The 18,460-nt window shown below is 37.2% G+C and overlaps 1 protein-coding gene across 2 annotated transcripts; it reads left to right on the plus strand.

The window, feature by feature from the left end:
• Window positions 1-928: 928 nt before the first annotated feature.
• On the plus strand, window positions 929-18,460 carry carnmt1 (carnosine N-methyltransferase 1). 2 transcript variants are annotated; one of them, XM_061986183.1, is made up of 9 exons: window positions 929-1,070; window positions 1,526-1,721; window positions 1,819-1,953; window positions 5,479-5,645; window positions 5,778-5,918; window positions 6,013-6,191; window positions 11,960-12,073; window positions 17,394-17,497; window positions 17,596-18,460. In XM_061986183.1, exons 1-9 carry the CDS (start codon window positions 934-936, stop codon window positions 17,788-17,790), a joined length of 1,368 nt encoding a protein of 455 aa, XP_061842167.1. In that variant the 5' UTR covers window positions 929-933; the 3' UTR covers window positions 17,791-18,460. The 2 variants fall into 2 exon arrangements, with proteins under 2 accessions (XP_061842167.1, XP_061842168.1); XM_061986184.1 differs by lacking the exon at window positions 1,819-1,953.

The raw sequence follows: 18,460 nt of genomic DNA on the forward strand, positions 1-18,460 counted from the left end.
AATATTTAAATGTATTTTGCATTAGATAAATGTATGACACATTTATTAACCCATTCATATATTTTATTCCAATTGTAATTAATTACTGATACATTTAAGTAGCTTTATTAAAGATGTATTTATTTATTAACCTAATGTTGCCCAATTTGGCCCCCATACAAAACATGGACTGCTTTATATACACAAGTCAAGCGCTGTTTAAGGTAAATAAACGAACCATCAATAAAAATAAAAAAATTAAAAAATTAAATTTGTTTATTAAATGAACCTAAAATATGACTAATTTTATCTTTGTGGAAAATATTGGACACGATGTGTTGTCAAGCTTATGAGATGTGACGCAAGTGTACTGCATGTGACACTATTGTTTTAATTTTTTTTAAATAAATGGCTGTAATGATAACGTCAATAAGGGATTTCTAATTACTGCTATGTTGGAATTGTTATTAATATTGATACTGTTGTTGATGTTATTCATTTTTGTTTGACTACTTTTGGATTGTTTTGTGTCATGTTTGTGTGTCCTATCAATTGCTCTGTCGATTGCTATTCTGAATGTTGCTGGGCCGGGTTTGGTTTTGGAATTGGAATTGTATTATTATTGTATTAGTGTGTATTATTTTGTTGAATTGATTAATTAATAAAATAAAATAATGTTTTTAAATAAAATTAAAAAAACAACAACAACAATTTTAGTTATTTATTGAAGATATTGTATTGAGACACAATTATTTATAAATTATACACACGCTGACCACAATTAAACGCCGTGTTTTACAGTAAATCATTACGGCCATGGAAATAACAAATGCTGCAAAATCAATATCTGACTGTAGATGGCAGCACCACGTGAAGGGCACGTCGTGCTGCAGATAGCGAATCAAACGAAGAAGAGGTTCGAGCTCCTCCTATTCGATGTTGGCCATTACAAACATGGCGGAAACAACACTGGAGGCTCCGTTTGCCGAAGAATATTTTCCCAAGGAAAGAAAAACGTTCACCCCCGAGGAAGAATCCAGGCTAGAAAAACAACATTTTTGGAGGATAATTGACTCTTTTAGATTTTACAGGTGAAAATGAAATATTACTCAAATACGCCTTGTGTGACTGGTTACCAAAGACTGGCAGCTTTGTACACAAATAAAGTGCCCATTTATCTCTATTAATTTACTGTAGTTGGTATTTAGTAATATGTCTGCTGTTTAATCGCGCAATTTGACTCAGGGCATTTTCAACTGAATTTCCAATCATAACGTTAAACGTTAAAACGTTACCTCACTCTTTGAAGAGGATCCATCCATCCATTTCCTACCGCTTGTCCCTTTCGGGGACATGGATGTTTTGTTTAAAAAAACAACTAATTCGGATGAATGGATAGGAATGTTCAGGTTTTCATTTCTATGGAAGTATTTTTTTTTTCATATACAATATTTGGATTTGTAACTGATCTCTAATCTTACAGCAAACAATAGAGCTGTTTGTCTTGACCCAAACACACACATATACTGAACGTTTGTTGTTTTAGGTCCCATGTACAGGAGCAAGTAAATCGAGCCGAACGTCAGTTTCTTAGGCTACCTCAACGCCACCAAGACTTACTGCCATCTGTACTACCCAACCTGACTTGCATTCGCCAGTGTGCAGACCACAACCATGAGGTCCTGCAAGCTATAGTCCAGCACAGCATCCATATGTTTGAGAACATTGAGTATGGCGAGAGGGTAAGGCTCGTTCGTTTTGTATGGCAAATACGTTTTCTCTGTACATGTGAAGGATTGGGTTTCTCCAGGTTACTCTGACTTCTATCTGTCATTAAAGGTGCCAGATGTAGGAATGTGTCCAGAAATGGTACTGCAATCACGGTCAAATTTCTGTAGTCCCCTCCCACTCTCCATGACTGAGGTTGCCAGATACGCAGCCGAATCCGAATCCTACTCCAAGGAACTTCAAATGGTAATCGGCGAGTCCTGCGCTTTAGGTTTCTCTTGTTTATGCTTCTTGCGAGATGGTTTACTAAGTAATTAAGACACACTTTTACTGATGTCGATTAGCCAAATGTATTTAAAGTTAAAGTGCCAATGATTGTCACAGTGGCCTATTGGCACTCCCCTCACCTCCCAGGGGGGGATCAAGGGTGATTGGTTAGAATGCAGAAAATAATTTCGCCACACCTAGTGTGTGTGTGACAATCATTGGTACTTTAACTTTTTAACTTTTAAATTTGTAAAGTTATGCAGCAATATTTTCGTCGGGACTCGGGACAGATTGTTGGCATTACCCTGCTAAAATGTCTAACGGACCGCCATGGAAATAATTTTGATGGCAAGCCAAGGTCATTAGTAAAATTACCGCCACATTTCGTTCAGCATAACTCCATGGTGCATCCAACCTGACGCACTGCATTCTCTTCCATGTACGCAATTCTATGCGCCAACCCACGTTACGCCTTAATTATATAGCCTACTACCGTGTCAATACACAAAGTAGAAAATCATTACATGTAATGCATTATATTGTGCCAAGCAAATACCACCCCATATGTACCAGAAACCGCAATTAGCTGTGCTAATGTTGGAACTAGGGATGTCCGATAATGGCTTTTTGCCGATATCCGATATTCCGATATTGTCCAACTCTTTAATTACCGATACCGATATCAACCGATATATGCAGTCGTGGAATTAACACATTATTATGCCTAATTTGGACAACCAGGTATGGTGAAGATATGGTACTTTTTAAAAAAAATTAATAAGATAAATAAATTAAAAACATTTTCTTGAATAAAAAAAGAAAGTAAAACAATATAAAAACAGTTACATAGAAACAAATAATTAATGAAAATTAGTAAAATTAACTGTTAAAGGTTAGTACTATTAGTGGACCAGCAGCACGCACAATCATGTGTGCTTATGGACTGTATCCCTTGCAGACTGTATTGATATATATTGATATATAATGTAGGAACCAGAATATTGATAACAGAAAGAAACAACCCTTTTGTGTGAATGAGTGTAAATGGGGGAGGGAGGTTTTTTGGGTTGGTGCACTAATTGTTAGTGTATCTTGTGTTTTTTATGTTGATTTAATAAAAAAAATAAAAAAAACCTGTTACCGATAATTTCCGATATTACATTTTAACGCATTTATCGGCCGATAATATCGGCAGGCCGATATTATCGGACATCCCTAATTGGAATGCATTTCATCAGCGTATCAGCATATTGAGAACGAAATAGGCACTGACTCTACCCATATCCACATAAGTTTATTTGTCAAAAATATATTTTTCCCTGTCAGTTGAGAGACTCATCGACATACAGGCTAACGGGTATATATTCCCCCGTTAGCCTATATGTCGATGTGTCATTGACCGGGCTAGCATGCTATCTAAGCATTAAACTAGGAGGTGAGCATCACACTATCAGCATTCGTTGCACGAACATACTAGCTTTGTTAGACAAGATCATAGACTGTATTGGACAATATAGTTCACATACGAAATGTCCATTTCCATTTATTACAAGTAATAAGAAAACACAAATGCCTTACTTCCCTATGAAGGAGGAAATTAGCAAGTTTGGCGTCAGATGAAAAAAGTATTTTCAGCCTTCAATCGTCTCTATCTTTCAAAGGCATCCCCGATACAAATCCTCATTTTGTTCCTGGCTTTGTCATGAATAAAGTTGAGCATCGTAACGATGCATTTTAGATTTACTAAGGTCTGACATGTTTAGTGACTTTACCAGTGGCAGTAGCCAGACGAAGAGGGCGGTGCGTAACTGGCAACCTGGATGTGACACACTCACGGACTTTCTAATTGGTCAAATGGTGGAGGGCGGGGCATCGAAATGACAACAATAAAACAATTTTGGGGCTGTAAATCAAATTTTTAAATGAGCATATCCCGGCTTAACTACCGTTATCAGTTATAAAGGTATTCGAAAATACCATGATTTATTAATGCCTTTTGACATATCAGGGCCATTTAATGATGACTTGACATTAAATGATTACATATGGCACCTTTGAAACTGTAAATGGTAGGGGTGTAACAATTTGTTTTAATGATTTGATTAGATTCAGAATTTGTGGTTGTGATACAATTCAGGGATGATATTTTTTTCTCAGATATATACGATACAAAACGATTAAGTGAGTTGCAATCGATTTGGTAACTATTTACATAAAAAAATATCAACCAGTAAGACTGTCAAATAAATAATGGTCCCTGGACACTGCAGATGAAGTTTTCTATATTCCTGTTATTTAATGTAAGGTAATTGTGTATAAATGAATAATGGATACAAACAAGTAAGTACACATCAATTAATGACCAATGCATTCACATCTCATATGAATAAAGTGCAACCACCACTTTAGGTTGATTTAACAAGAGGAAACACGTTCTGTTCTAATTTTCAATATTAAAGAATTTTTTAATAAAAGTACAGTAACAAAAATTTTAACAGTAGAATAACTTGCTCTTTTGTTTTTGTTTTTCAATACAAAATAATACAATATACCAGCTGGTTTTACTGTTGTTTTTTGATGTACAAATGATACAAATAGAAAATAAATTGATATAAAAAATTCAGTGCAACCAAATCCTTTAAGGTTAAGGTTGTTACTCTCATTTTAATTAACAGCCACTGAGAAAAGTCTCAACACATTAACATGAAGCCACAACACAACGATTTTCAGCTACAGCACGATTGCAAAAGCCACCACAAATACAAATGCCACCCACAACACAATAATAAAAAGCCACAATGCACAACAATACAAAAACAGAACGGAAGTGACAGTAGAAAAGTTTCACCGACTTCTTGAGACGGAAGGTTGAAAACGATGTAATGAGCGAAGTAGAAAAAAGAAGTGTCGTGTGACCACTCTTCGTCACAACTTTTTTTTTTTCAAGAATACTAATTAATATACTATGTTCAGGAAGTCGTTCCGTCGCTGTAACTTGCGCAGCTGTCACTTCCGTTGTGTCCTTTTGGCTTAAAGTTGTGTTGTGGCTTTTTATTATTGCGTTGTGGCGTTTGTATTTGTTGTGGCTGTTGTGACCTTTCTCAGCCACCGTAGCTGTTTGCCACTCTGGTTTTGCCGACTGATGGCAATGACGCCACAGAAGGCCAGCCAGACTTGAGTAACGTTAAAAACGTCCTTATCATCAAAAGTGTTAAACTTCACATGAAGTCTGCCGTTCTTAAAGCCAGTGTTTTCCCTTTTCTAGTATAGATCAAATAAATCAATTTCCTTTTATAATGATGTCGGAACGATACCTATCTTCCGAAAGGCATTGCCAAGCACAGATCGATGTATAAATCGATATATCGATTAATCGTTAGAAACCTAGTAAATGGTTATGTAATCTGTCAGTCTTTTCTCAGTGAAATGGCATAGGCTCCAACTTTGGGGGGGAAAAAAAAGATGGATGGATATAGTATAAATGTATTTTCATTTCCTATGTAGGAGGATCCGAGGAAGGTGCAGCCCTCCTCAACATTTGACATGGACAAACTAAAGTCCACCATAAAGCAGTTTGTCAGAGACTGGAGTGAGTCGGGTCAAGCTGAGCGGGACACATGTTATCAGCCCATCATCCGGGAGATCCAAAGACTATTCCCAAGTGACAAATAGTAGGAAGCACACATGTTCACACACTGTTGCATGCCAACATACAACACATTGTGCTATATGACAGTATGTTTGTCATAGTTGTGGTTAAACTAGTGAGTTTCCCATGTGCTATGTGCGTTTTATCATGTCAGTGATATGTCCAAGGTTAGTGTGTTGGTCCCGGGGGCTGGTCTTGGTCGGCTAGCCTGGGAAATTGCTCGTCTGGGTTATGTATGCCAGGGCAACGAATGGAGCTTCTTCATGCTTTTCTCTTCCAACTTTGTTCTCAACAGGTACATTATATAAACAGCTGTAAATCCTACATGTTTGTTTACCTGTTGATTACCCCCCCTTGTAACCATTGTTATTGTGGACTGTTTCACTCAGGTGTGAACAGCTGAATTGTCTGACACTGTACCCCTGGATTCACCAGCTTAGCAACAATAAGAAGTCGTCAGATCAGACACGGCCAATCAGATTTCCCGATGTGAACCCTCAGAGCCTACCGCTGAATTCAGACTTCTCCATGGTGGCAGGGGATTTTCTGGAGGTCTACACTGATGCAGGTCAGTAACAAATGCTTTGAATACCAGATACTTGGGGTGTAACAAATGCATGTACCGTCTAACCTCGATTTACAAACTTTTGTTGGATCTTGAACAAAATCTCACGGTATGATATCACGGTATTAAGGCCAAGATACGATATTATTGTGGTATGCGTCAACTTAAAAATGTTATACTGTGTAAAATATAGTGGCAGTACTGTTTTGGATAAACACACTTACTGTAGTTAAACACAAATATGCTGAAATGTTCTAATCATATTTACTACTACAAACATGTATTTTTAGGTGCAAAGAATTGTGCGGCAACATCCACTGTTCAAGCAAATATTACATCCATCCATCCATTTACTACCGCTTGTCCCCCTGGGTCGCTTGGGGGAGGGGGGGGGGGAGGGGGGGGAACAAAAAAATACAGTTGAGTGTCTTTAAAGGGGAACTGCAATTTTTTAGGGATTTTGCCAATCATTGACAATCCTTATGTAAGACAAGAACACATATTTTTTTATTTTTTTAATGCATTCTAAATTGTAAATAAATACGATCAAAAGTCTGCTTACAATAGAGCCTGTGACAGTCGCTGTATTCTTTAAAGGGGAACTGCAATTTTTTAGGGATTTTGCCAATCATTGACAATCCTTATGTAAGACAAGAACACATATTTTTTTATTTTTTTAATGCATTCTAAATTGTAAATAAATACGATCAAAAGTCTGCTTACAATAGAGCCTGTGACAGTCGCTGTATTCTGCCAACAAGGCTCTTAAAAAAACATCCGAACACCTCCTTTAAAGGTGCTGTTTGCAACTTCCTCACAGTAACAATATAATAAGAACACCACCGGCTAGCTTATATTACCATTAGTGGTTTAACAGAACACATTTGTTTGACAATTGTCTATATTTTTCACAATTACAAAGTTTATCTAATAACATTTTTTTTACCGGTCTGAATAAAATGATTGGTGTTTACGGCTTTCACTCACCCGGTCTTGTCAGCGTGTATGCGCAGGGAGCATGTGCACTCATACAAACAAACATAATAAAACATCACTTACTGTGCAATGTCTGCTGTCATTAGGATGCCGACTGATATAATCTTCTTATAGTCCTGTTTAGATGAAGAATGAGTCATAATCCTCACGAAGGAAAGGGGGGTGGAACCAAGCGTCTTTTCGTGTCGTTCTCACCATTCCGGATCTAAATTGGCTGTCAAAGTGTACCCACTTGTCGGATTAGATCCTCGCCCTTCTACTATCCAGGTGAGAGGCATTATTTATGATCTACAATAAACTTCCACAAGCAGAGAAGCGAGGAAACCGCTCACCACTCGATGATGTACACATTGGCACACACGCTTCTGATCACGCCACTATAAATGGTTCATCTTCTTTAGAGCTTATAATAACAATATAACTAATATTTGGTTAATATTCAAGTCACAAAATGTAAATGGTGTATTGTTGGCGCTTTTTGGATGTTTTTGTATTGGATCTCATGGACGGAATAGAGGACCTCCCACTGGCTCTGTTGTAAGCTGACTTTTATATACGTTTATTTAAGAGTTAGAATGCATAAAAAAAAAAAAAAAAACAGCCGCTGTCACGTCTTTCATAAGGATTGTGAAAGGATAGGCAAAAAGTGTAGTTTGCCTTTGAAGTAACAGTGTAAATATTGTATGGTAACAAGTGATAAAACAATAATGTTGAATTAAATGCTATTTGTCAGAAAAGGTAACTGATCATTTTTTCATTTAATAATTTAAGCACCTTTATCAGGTAGCTTCTCATATTACTTGTAATTCCCACGGTGTGCAGTGTCCGCGCTCCCACCGGCAGTTTCCCACTCTGCGGTGCGCTGTCGGCTTGGAAACACTGGAGAAGAAGGTGACGCGCTTTGTTTTGCAGTAGAGCTGTGAATGTGTGGGCACTACACGATTTGATTCTATTCTTGGCAGTAACGATTTGATTCAGAAATGATTCTCGATTCAAAATCAATACTTTTCTAATAACATTGTGGGCCAGTTCTATGATTAACTACAATCCTCCTTAAAATAGACAAACAGCTCTGTTAAATTTTACTTACCGGTAATATAAAACTGGTTTTGTTTAATAAAATTCTACTCAAACATTTGATAAAGAAGAGAAGCTTCCACACTTCTCTTTTCTTAAGTACCGTAAATCTATATAGCAGATATGGCCATCTTCATCAACAATATGATTTGCCTGAGTGCCTGGACAGGCCATAAAACGTAAAATAAAAATTTGGATTTAGATTTTTTTAATTGATTAAGAATAGTTACAATAAATAAGAATAGCGATTCATTCGACAATCGATTTTTTTGACACCCCACCTTTGCAGTATGCAGACTTTATTACCTCTGCCAAAAAGGTTATGTTTTCACCAGGTTTTGTTTGTCTCCTTGTTAGCAACATAGCTTAAAATGTTACGGAAATATTTTGAAAAAAACACTTCTTCCACGTGCTGCCTCTTTTCCTCCCCTCTACGGTGTTCCACGCCCCCACATTGCTGGATTTTGGGTAATATAGTTTATTTTCAGACCGGTCAAAGCAAATGCACCAGAAAAAGCTACACTTACCAGGTTTTTATATGACACCGTCACGCGTCACAACATTATTGTGAGGATTTTGAAATGGCAATATCTACAATACCGTTACATCCTTAGTATCGGATTATTTCCGTGAAAAAGTATGTGATTGATTAATGTTTTTGAATGCTGATCACACAAGCGGTTAGCGCCAAATTGTCATACAAAGTGCGTAGCCGCTCCCCTAAGTTTTTAAGCATCACCTCCATTGCAGAAAATAAACTACATTTCTCACACGTATCATTATCACCGGAAGACTAGGCTAAACATGTTACACTATAAAAGCAAGCAGAAGCAGACAAAAAAACATGCTGATTGATAGTCGCTGCTAATCTAGTTTAAAACAACACAATAAATATGTGCTTAGTAAACTTTAGGATGTGTAGATGGAAGTGCGTTAGAACAGAAAGCAGCTATTAACAGGAAATTTACAAGTAGATTAAAAGTACCGGTAGTCTAGAGAGAATATAATATGACAGTACTCTGTTGGGGAATGGATACAAAATATAATATGACAGTACTCTGTTGGGGAATGGATACAAAATATGTTGATATTGTTACACAGTCAATAGCACTTACTATGAGTACATTAAAAAATGTAGTTAATACATGAGATTATTTAAATGGCAGCATGTTTTTGGCGATATATTCAACCACACTTTCTTTGAGCGCACACCATTTTGCACTGTTTTGTTTACACTGACTCGGATTGTTCACCGAGTGCGAAGTGAGTTTAGACTGTCGAGTGGTTGTGTTTCAAGTGGCTGTGCAGGTTTGTTGAGGTCGCACACTTTCGGAAAACTGGCTTTTTCGGTGTTGATAGTCTCATCTTGTTCAAAAGGTTTAAACTGAAACTTTCCCACATTGGTGCGGTGGAATTTGGTTTTGGAATCTTTTTGTCAATGTTAGCTGCTACATGCTGACTAGTTGCGCTGTGTGATGCTTGAAAGCCAGCAGCACAGCGTCGCTGCACAAAAGAGTCAAAGACGCTTAATGAGGACAAGAACATTTACACCCATATTTTCATTCCGCTATGGTACAATTGTGCGTAGCCGCGAAAAGCGAAAAAAGCGTGAATGATCTTGAAGCATGCACATAGCAATTTATCGACGCCGCAAAAATTAGCAACATTAATTTTCATTTATCGTCGGTTAACTAACTTATCCAATATCGGCCCAGGCCTAATGACCTTACTTATGGGTGATTAGAATCGGCAACAAAAAACTGTGATCGGAACACCCTTAGTTACACCCCAACTGTCACAATGCATTACAAGACGATAAATATCGATTAGCAAATGTTCAAAATAGATTACAGTGAAATAATATAGACAGAACCGCAGCACCCGGAAGTTGGCCAGAAAGTGAAAAGAGTAATACATGGACGGACTGTATTCTAGCGGCTACCGTAACATTAACGATACAGAGGCAGCAGGCGATCAACAATCACTTCATTCCAAAACTGGCTACTGTCGGCCATAACCACGCCAAAGCTACAACGGCGACAAAATATATATATATATTTTTTCCTCCACACTTAACTGTCGTCTCTCACTGGCCCCAACACACACTGAGCCACTGACAGTCGGACAGTCAGACTACAACACTACCGTGTTTTTCGGAGTATAAGTCGCACCGGAGTATAAGTCGCACCTGCCGAAAATGCATAATAAAGAAGGAAAAAAACATATATAAGTTGCACTGGAGCCCGGCCAAACTATGAAAAAAACTGCGACTTATAGTCCGAAAAATACGGTACATATAACCATGGCCGTAACTATCTTTTGAGGACACAAAAGTCTTGTCCTTTGTATTTTTTTTTACATGACAAGAAGAAGATGATATTACTGACTGCAAATATACTTGGTGTGGGACATCATGTGCACTGTACACCACCATGCGGTAGATCATCCTCTCTCAATATACAATCTTTGGTGCACAGCTGAACCGGCTACAACTCCAGACAACAACGTAACACAATGAAGTCCACTTTTACTTTAAACATCATTTGATCCGAAATGTCTTATCAGCATATAATTAACATGAAATTGTACTGACGTAACTAATGTTGATTACACCCGAATGAAATTGATGTGGAAACTCTGTCGGTATAATACTGTCATGTAAGTCAGCTGCTGCCCCACCCTACACGAAGAACGCTGTGCGTAGAGCTTCGCTATCTGTGGAGTGGGGGCGTTTTTTGTGAAAAAGGGCATGTCAAATGTAAATTATTGAATGACAAGGCGCTTCATATGAAATTTTACCCCAAACTTATTTCTGGACACCATGCTATGTCACTGATTCGAATAGTAACATACATTTTTCCCGTCACTTCCGGTGGCCTTCGTGGTGCGCGTGACTCGGACATGCAATGTTGTGAGTTTGAATCCATGTCGGAGTTTAAGTAAATTTTCCAAACTTAAGTTTTAATGATGTTGAAATTGTTTAATATGCTTAACTTCAGCATAGTAATTAAACAAGGGGATTGTTCATTGTTTTGCTCAAGGTAATATTATTTATATGGTGCTGTGATACCCATGATTTCAGCCTTTCAAAGCTCCTCTTGGATCTCTATTTTTTTTACCTCTGTACTTGTCGAATCCCTGCACATAACTGACAGGTCGCTACAATAAATAATACACCCACTGAAAAATTTGCAAAAAACTGATAATTTTTGTTAAAATAAGTTGTTGTAAAATATTTAGTTTGGAAGTCTTTATTTATTATTTCTGAATAAGCAAAAGAAAGTGATTCTATTTGTTTTGTGTGGAATTTTCTCCTGCCAAAATCTTTGAAAACAGCAGAGAATTTTGGTTAATGCTTAAGTGTATTTTGGACAATTTTTGGTGCTTTTGTGTAAATGTTTGCTCCATTTCTGACTGTAACTTTGGTTGTCTTACTGTTAGTTTTTTGTCATGTTCAATTTTGTTATTTTTCAAAATTATTTTACATATCAACAATCTACTGGAAAATATTTTTTTTGCAAAATAGAGTAGCGCCAGGACAAAAATGTCCTCAGGGAGTTAAAAGTGTATAAAGAAATATTGGATTTATTTTCGTTCTACTTTTTTTTTCTCAAATCCCTCAATCAATTTTAGTCCTAAATAAAAACCGCTAACTTGTTGTAACATGTTTTAACAATCATTTCATCAATTTGTGTTAGATTCTTGGGACTGTGTGGCTACCTGCTTCTTCATCGACACAGCTCATAACGTCATACAGTATGTGGAGACCATCTGGAAGATTCTTAAGCCTGGAGGAGTATGGATCAATCTAGGTAAGTCTGTCACAGTTTTGTTACATTGGAACAAAGCTCTTGCAATGTTACTCTATGTCAGTGTTTCCTAAACCACTGCGTCGTAGAATCCCCGATGATCTCTGGTCTAAAAAAGTATTATTTATTTACCGGTACTACAAATAATGTATCTTTGTTTATTTAGCTCTGGTAGTGATGTGTAGTGACTAGGGGTGTAACGGTACGTGTATTTGTATTGAACCATTTCGGTACGGGGGTTCCGGTTCGGTTCGGAGGTGTACCGAACAAGTTTCCACACGGACATATTAAGTAGCGTAGCGCACGTTGTGCAAACAATGCACACCGAGGCACAACACACGGCATGCTAGCAGCTAACGGGCTACGATAGACTGACCATACGTCCTCTTTTCACCGGACATGTCCTCTCGCGGAGCTGTCAGGGCGGAGTTTCTTAAATGCCTCAAATGTCCGGCATTTTGAGTTAGGGTTGCGTGTATTTTCAATGTACTGTAGCGTCCAGAAGAAGTGCACACCAAGTCTGACGCTCTTTTTAAACTTTTATTGAGCAACCTATACTAACACAGCTCACTTATCTCGTCCCTTCCACTCGCACGACTATCCTCACTCCTCATTTCGGCAACAACAACGCTTCCTCCTTCTTCGCCAATCACCTTACAGGCGTGCTACGTTCACAACAATGGGAATTCTGAATATCACTCACTCAAGAACACAACATCAACCTCAGCAGGTCGTTACAGTACGTTCAGGGTTAAGAAGGGGTTAAAAACAAAAATTGTGCGCGCAGCAGCATTGGTGAGGGAGGGGCAGAGACAGAGAGAGCGAGAGAGTTATGATAAACGCGCATGACTCGCCAGGCTCTGCTTTTTATCCATAGATTTATCAGATTTAATTTTTTATTATCTATAGCAGGGGTGTCAAAAGTGTTTCCCCCTGAGGCCATTTGCGGCCCACAGCTAATGTTTTAAAGGCCCACGGCACATTCTAAAAATACTATTAAAATAAACAAAAACATAACAAAAGTGAAATAAAAAAGCTTAAAGGTTAAATGTAATTTAGAAAAAGTTGCAATGTTGACTAATAAAACAAAGCTGTTTTTTTGTCTTTCAAACTGTCATTGCTCTAAACATAATATTGAATCAAAATCAATGTTATTATGAATGATTGACCTATCCAAGGTTCCGATTACTTCACATCAAATATTCCACTAAGAAAAATATTTTTCGTGGAAGATTTTGCAAATTTGGTAAATAGATAACCCAAAAATGTATATTTTGTTGTTTTCTTACTGTACCGAAAATTAACCGAACCGTGACCTCTAAACCGAGGTACGTACCGAACCAAAATTTTTGTGTACCGTTACACCCCTAATAGTGACAGGAAGAACAATTAAATTATCCTGTGTTAAATGACGGAAGGCATATAATTATTCTAATTATTATTTTAATGTAATGTCAAATTTGTGTCTTGGCTGATTCAAGTTTGGGAATCACTCTTCTATGGGCCCTCGAGATATAACCATAAATTAATAATAAACTAATAATGTTAACCACGGTAAAACTTCCGACCATTAGTATTACAATTTTAAATAAAAATAATCTAAAAAACTTAACGTATAACTGCACTTTTGATAACCTCACGGACGGACTGGTGCCAGTTCGCTAGCTTAAATGCTCACATGAAAACAGAACGTTTCTGTCTTTCCCCATTAAGAAACAACTTACCCCAATCTTAACTTATACAAGCACACTGCTGTCTGAGCAGCTAAGCTGTTCAATTGTGCACAATAAACCTACAAGCTGGGCTTTCTAAGCGTGAGGGATCGAGGATTGCGAGACAAAAGTGTTTTTATGGTGTGTTCAAAAATCATTGAACAGACTGGGACGCCTGCCAAAAGTAATAAATAATAATAATACATTTTATTTGTTACACCCTTTTCATTTAAATAAATCTTAAAGTGCTGCTATACAACCAATGTTTAAAACAATATAAGCTTAGCCCTTAGTACAGATGAAATACTAAGCCTAAAATAATAGTAATAATAATGCATTTTATTTATAAGGCGCCTTTCTGGGCACTCAAGGACACCGTACAAAATCACAACAATAAAATCAAATTGGATTAAAAAAAACCCAACAACAACAAAGAGAAAAGAAAAGATGATTACAATGAATAAGCAGTCAGGAATAGGTGTGTTTTGAGTCTTGATTTGAAGAGGGATATTGAATCTAAGTTGCAAAGGTCTGGTGGTAAAGAGTTCCAAAGATGTGGGGCAGAGCGGCTGCAAGCTCGGGCACCCATAGTGGACAGTTTGAATAAAGGGACAGTGAGATGGATGGATGAAGAGGATCTTAGGGAGCGTGAGGGCGTGGCGACATGGATCAGGTCAGAGAGATATGATGGAGAGAGGTTATGGATGGGTTTGAAAGTGAGGAGAATTATTTTAAAGTGGATGCGATGTTAAAACACTATCAGTGAAGCATAAGAATCACAAAACATGTAAAATAGTGGCTTTTCTAACAGTGTCTTATTTATTTTATTTATTTAATAAAAAAAATAATGTGGTCAAAAGATTTCAGTGGGTGTTCAAGTACTTTTTGAGTACATTCAACAATTCTGCGATAATAATAATAATAATATGATCACTTTGGTCGTGATAACTGTGATATAACATTTTCATATTGGTACATCCCTAATGGACCCTATACTCCTGTTTGCGCTTCAGTGTTTTGTTTTTATGCCCTTGAAGTTATGCACACTTCTCCTCATTGTATTCTGTTTTCCAGCCTGAGAACACGCTCACGAAAGTCAGGCAAAAGTGCCTAAATCTGGAATTAAGGCAGGCTCATTACTAATGAGGCAGACTTTGCTATGACGCCTTTTTTTCCGTTACGTGAACATATGGAGTTTTACTAACACTTGCGAATGTAATTGAAATCCATGTAAAAGACAAAACTTTAAAATTTGGAAAATAATTCGGAGAATGACAGATGGCAGATTGACATTAACTGTTAAGGTACTCAATTGATTGCATTATATACAGCATGCATTTTGTATTAAATAGTCACACAGTTCAATTATTAATGTCCAGATGCATTTAATGTCCTTTAGTACCAGGACCCCTTCCTCTGTGCATATACAATTTTTGATTGTTAATTCAGAGTAGCATTATGGCCCTTATCCTTATTTCAATGAATGTTTGCCAGGTGTCTCAAATCATCAGAATACATTTAATAGTTTTCCTGGATTTTTTTGATTTTTTTTAAACATTTTATTACATGTGGTGTTCACTGCATTCATAAATAAATAAATGATAAATGGGTTATACTTGTATAGCGCTTTTCTACCTTCAAGGTACTCAAAGCGCTTTGACAGTATTACCACATTCACCCATTCACACACACATTCACACACTGATGGCGGGAGCTGCCATCAGGAGCAAGGGGTGAAGTGTCTTGCCCAAGGACACAACGGACGTGACTAGGATGGTAGACGGTGGGGATTGAACCCCAGTAACCAGCAACACTCCAATTGCTGGCACGGCCACTCTACCAACTTTGCCACGCCGTCAAACTTCAAATGCAATACAATGATTCACCTTCCTGGGACACTGGACTTATCCCAGCCTTAGAGGCGCGTAACAACAAAAGTACTCAAGTTGATTGATTGGAGAATACGCGGAAGGCCAGATTTGACAGGGAACACCAACATTTACTGTGTATGTTGCTCCACTCAAAGTGCATATCTTGGATGGAGGCGCACAGTGACAGACTTGTCCAGGTGAGAATCCTGCCTGCGCAGCTAAAATATGCACAGATGCACACCTTTTTTTTCCCTTAAGCACATGGGAGAATGAGACTCTATATAAATACGTATTTATATATAAATATATAAATAATATATAAATATTTATTAACTGTGTTTTTTTTGTGTGTGGTGACTTTTTGAAGGGAAAATGCACCTTTTTGGGGGGAATTTTGCCCATCTTTCACAATCATTATGAAAGACAAGATGTCGGATTTATTTTTTTAAATGCTATCTAACTTGTAAATAAAAGTACGCTAACAATGGAGCCAATGGGAGGTCCTCTATTACGCCCATAAAACCCAATAAATAACCATTCAAAAACTGCCAACAATGCACCATTTACTTCTCGTGATTTGAATATTAATCAAGCATTAGTGATATTGTTATTATAAGCGCTAATGCCGACAAACTATTTATAGCGGCGCGGTGATATGTTGCATATGTTGACATCGTCGGCCAGTGAGCTGATTTCTCGCGTCGAAGCTCATGAAAGTTTATTCTAGATCATAAGTAATGCCTCTCACCTTGATAGGAGAAGGACAAGGACATATTCTGACAAGTTGGTACACTTTGACAGCCATTTTAGACTCGAAATTGGCGCAAAAGACACGAAAAGACGCTTGATTTCACCCCCTTTTTCTTTGCGAGGATTATGAGTTGCTTTCATCCAAACGGGAAAATATATAAACATCTTGTCAGTCAGCATCCTAATGACAGCAGATATTGTACAGTAAGTGATGTTTTATTATGTTTGTTGGCCCTCATGAAGTCAGCAGTGAGCAGTATTCAGTGATGTTGGGGGAAAAAAGCGATCGTTGTGATGCATTTTTTAAACGAATGCGCTGTGTATGCTTAGAATGAGCAAAATACATAAATATTACATGTTATTATAAATGTGCCCGTACTACTTTACATATATACTTACAGCATGTACAGTATTTTTCGGACTATAAGTCGCAGTTTTTTTCATAGTTTCTCCAGTGCAACTTATATATGTTTTTTTCCTTCTTTATTATGTATTTTCGGCACGTGTGACTTATACTCCAGTGCGACTTATACTCCGAAAAATACGGTATATAAAACTCTAATGGAGATGTTGGACGTTTTTAATGACTTTATAAGCAAAATAGAGCGGTTCTTATAGGCTCCATTGTAAGCAGACTTTTGATCGCATTTATTTACTATTTAGAATGCATAAAAAAAGAAAAACATTATGTGTTCTTGTCTTACATAAGGACTGTGAATGATATGCAAAATTGAAAGAAAAAAAAAGTGCAGTTCTCCTTTAAGAGCTTCAGGCCTTAACCTCATTACAAATGTAGTAAACCTTTTATCTTAAATTATTGCTCTACATCTCCTCACAACACAGTTGTATTCATGTAAAAACTACGATTTACCTAAAACATGGACTAGGTGAATTTTCCTGAAATAGAGTTGTCTGGAATCATATTTTCTTGTTATCAGCAAATTATTATCCTTAAGGGTGAATGTTAACAATATTTTCTTTTGTGCTCAGGTCCATTGTTGTACCATTTTGAGAACATGGCCAATGAGTTCTCTGTTGAACTCAGCTACGAAGACATCAGAGCAGCAATGGTGCAATTTGGCTTCCATATAGAGGTGAACTAATGCATTTAAGAATGTATATGAATCCCTTCATTTTGTTTTTTAGTGCAGAAATCCAGTGTCTGAAGTAAAACACTATTGTTGTGCTGCAGGTGGAGAACGAGTCGGTGCATACCACCTACACAGAGAACGAGCGCTCCATGCTGAGATATGTATATGACTGTGTATTTTTTGTGGCGCGGAAACCTGGAGGTCTGTTTTCTAACTGTCAAGGGGATGACCAGCAAAACAGTTCACCACCGGCTGCCAAATCACCACGACAAAACAGTTTGGAATGTCATACGTGAGTGGAATTTATTTAGGGACTGTAAACTTGAATAACAATGACAAAAGGTAATATGATACTGAAGGAAGGAAAAAAATACAGGAAACTTTTTGTTATATTCTTTTTAATAAAAGGTCACCAAAAATGTAATCACCTCAGGAGGGAGACACACAAAGTAAGGAATGTGATTGTAAGAGTTAATCGATAATTGTATGGCTTTTACAACAGGAGTGTGGTTAAAAAAATTAAGAGATTTAAGCACTTACACATCTGCTTAAGTAGAGCTCAATTTTCCAGTTAAACAATTGTGTGTATTTGTGTCCTCAAAATGATCAGTCAACTAGAAGTAGAGCTGTTATAATATGCTAACCATCATGATCATGATAATGAAGGGGTTTGCCATGTATGGGTAAACTATGCAAAAGCATTTATAAACTTTGAGAAACCTCCCTCTATAATGCCATCGCTACTGAGGAATGATTGCTTGCTACATTAAGGATGTCTGTGTGTGACTGAAAAACAGAAAGCTAATATTTGCTATTTTCAGCTGCAGTGTAACGACAGTGTCCTTTTTTGCATGGATCATCAATGACATGTATTCAAAGATTGTTGTAGCTTTTCAGGATTCAACTGTTTTAATTTGGATTTTTTTTATACTTGAATAAAATAAGAAATGTTTTAATATGATCATC

This window comes from Nerophis lumbriciformis, linkage group LG12, assembly GCF_033978685.3.
Source record: "Nerophis lumbriciformis linkage group LG12, RoL_Nlum_v2.1, whole genome shotgun sequence".
Classification (NCBI taxonomy): Eukaryota; Metazoa; Chordata; class Actinopteri; order Syngnathiformes; family Syngnathidae; genus Nerophis; species Nerophis lumbriciformis.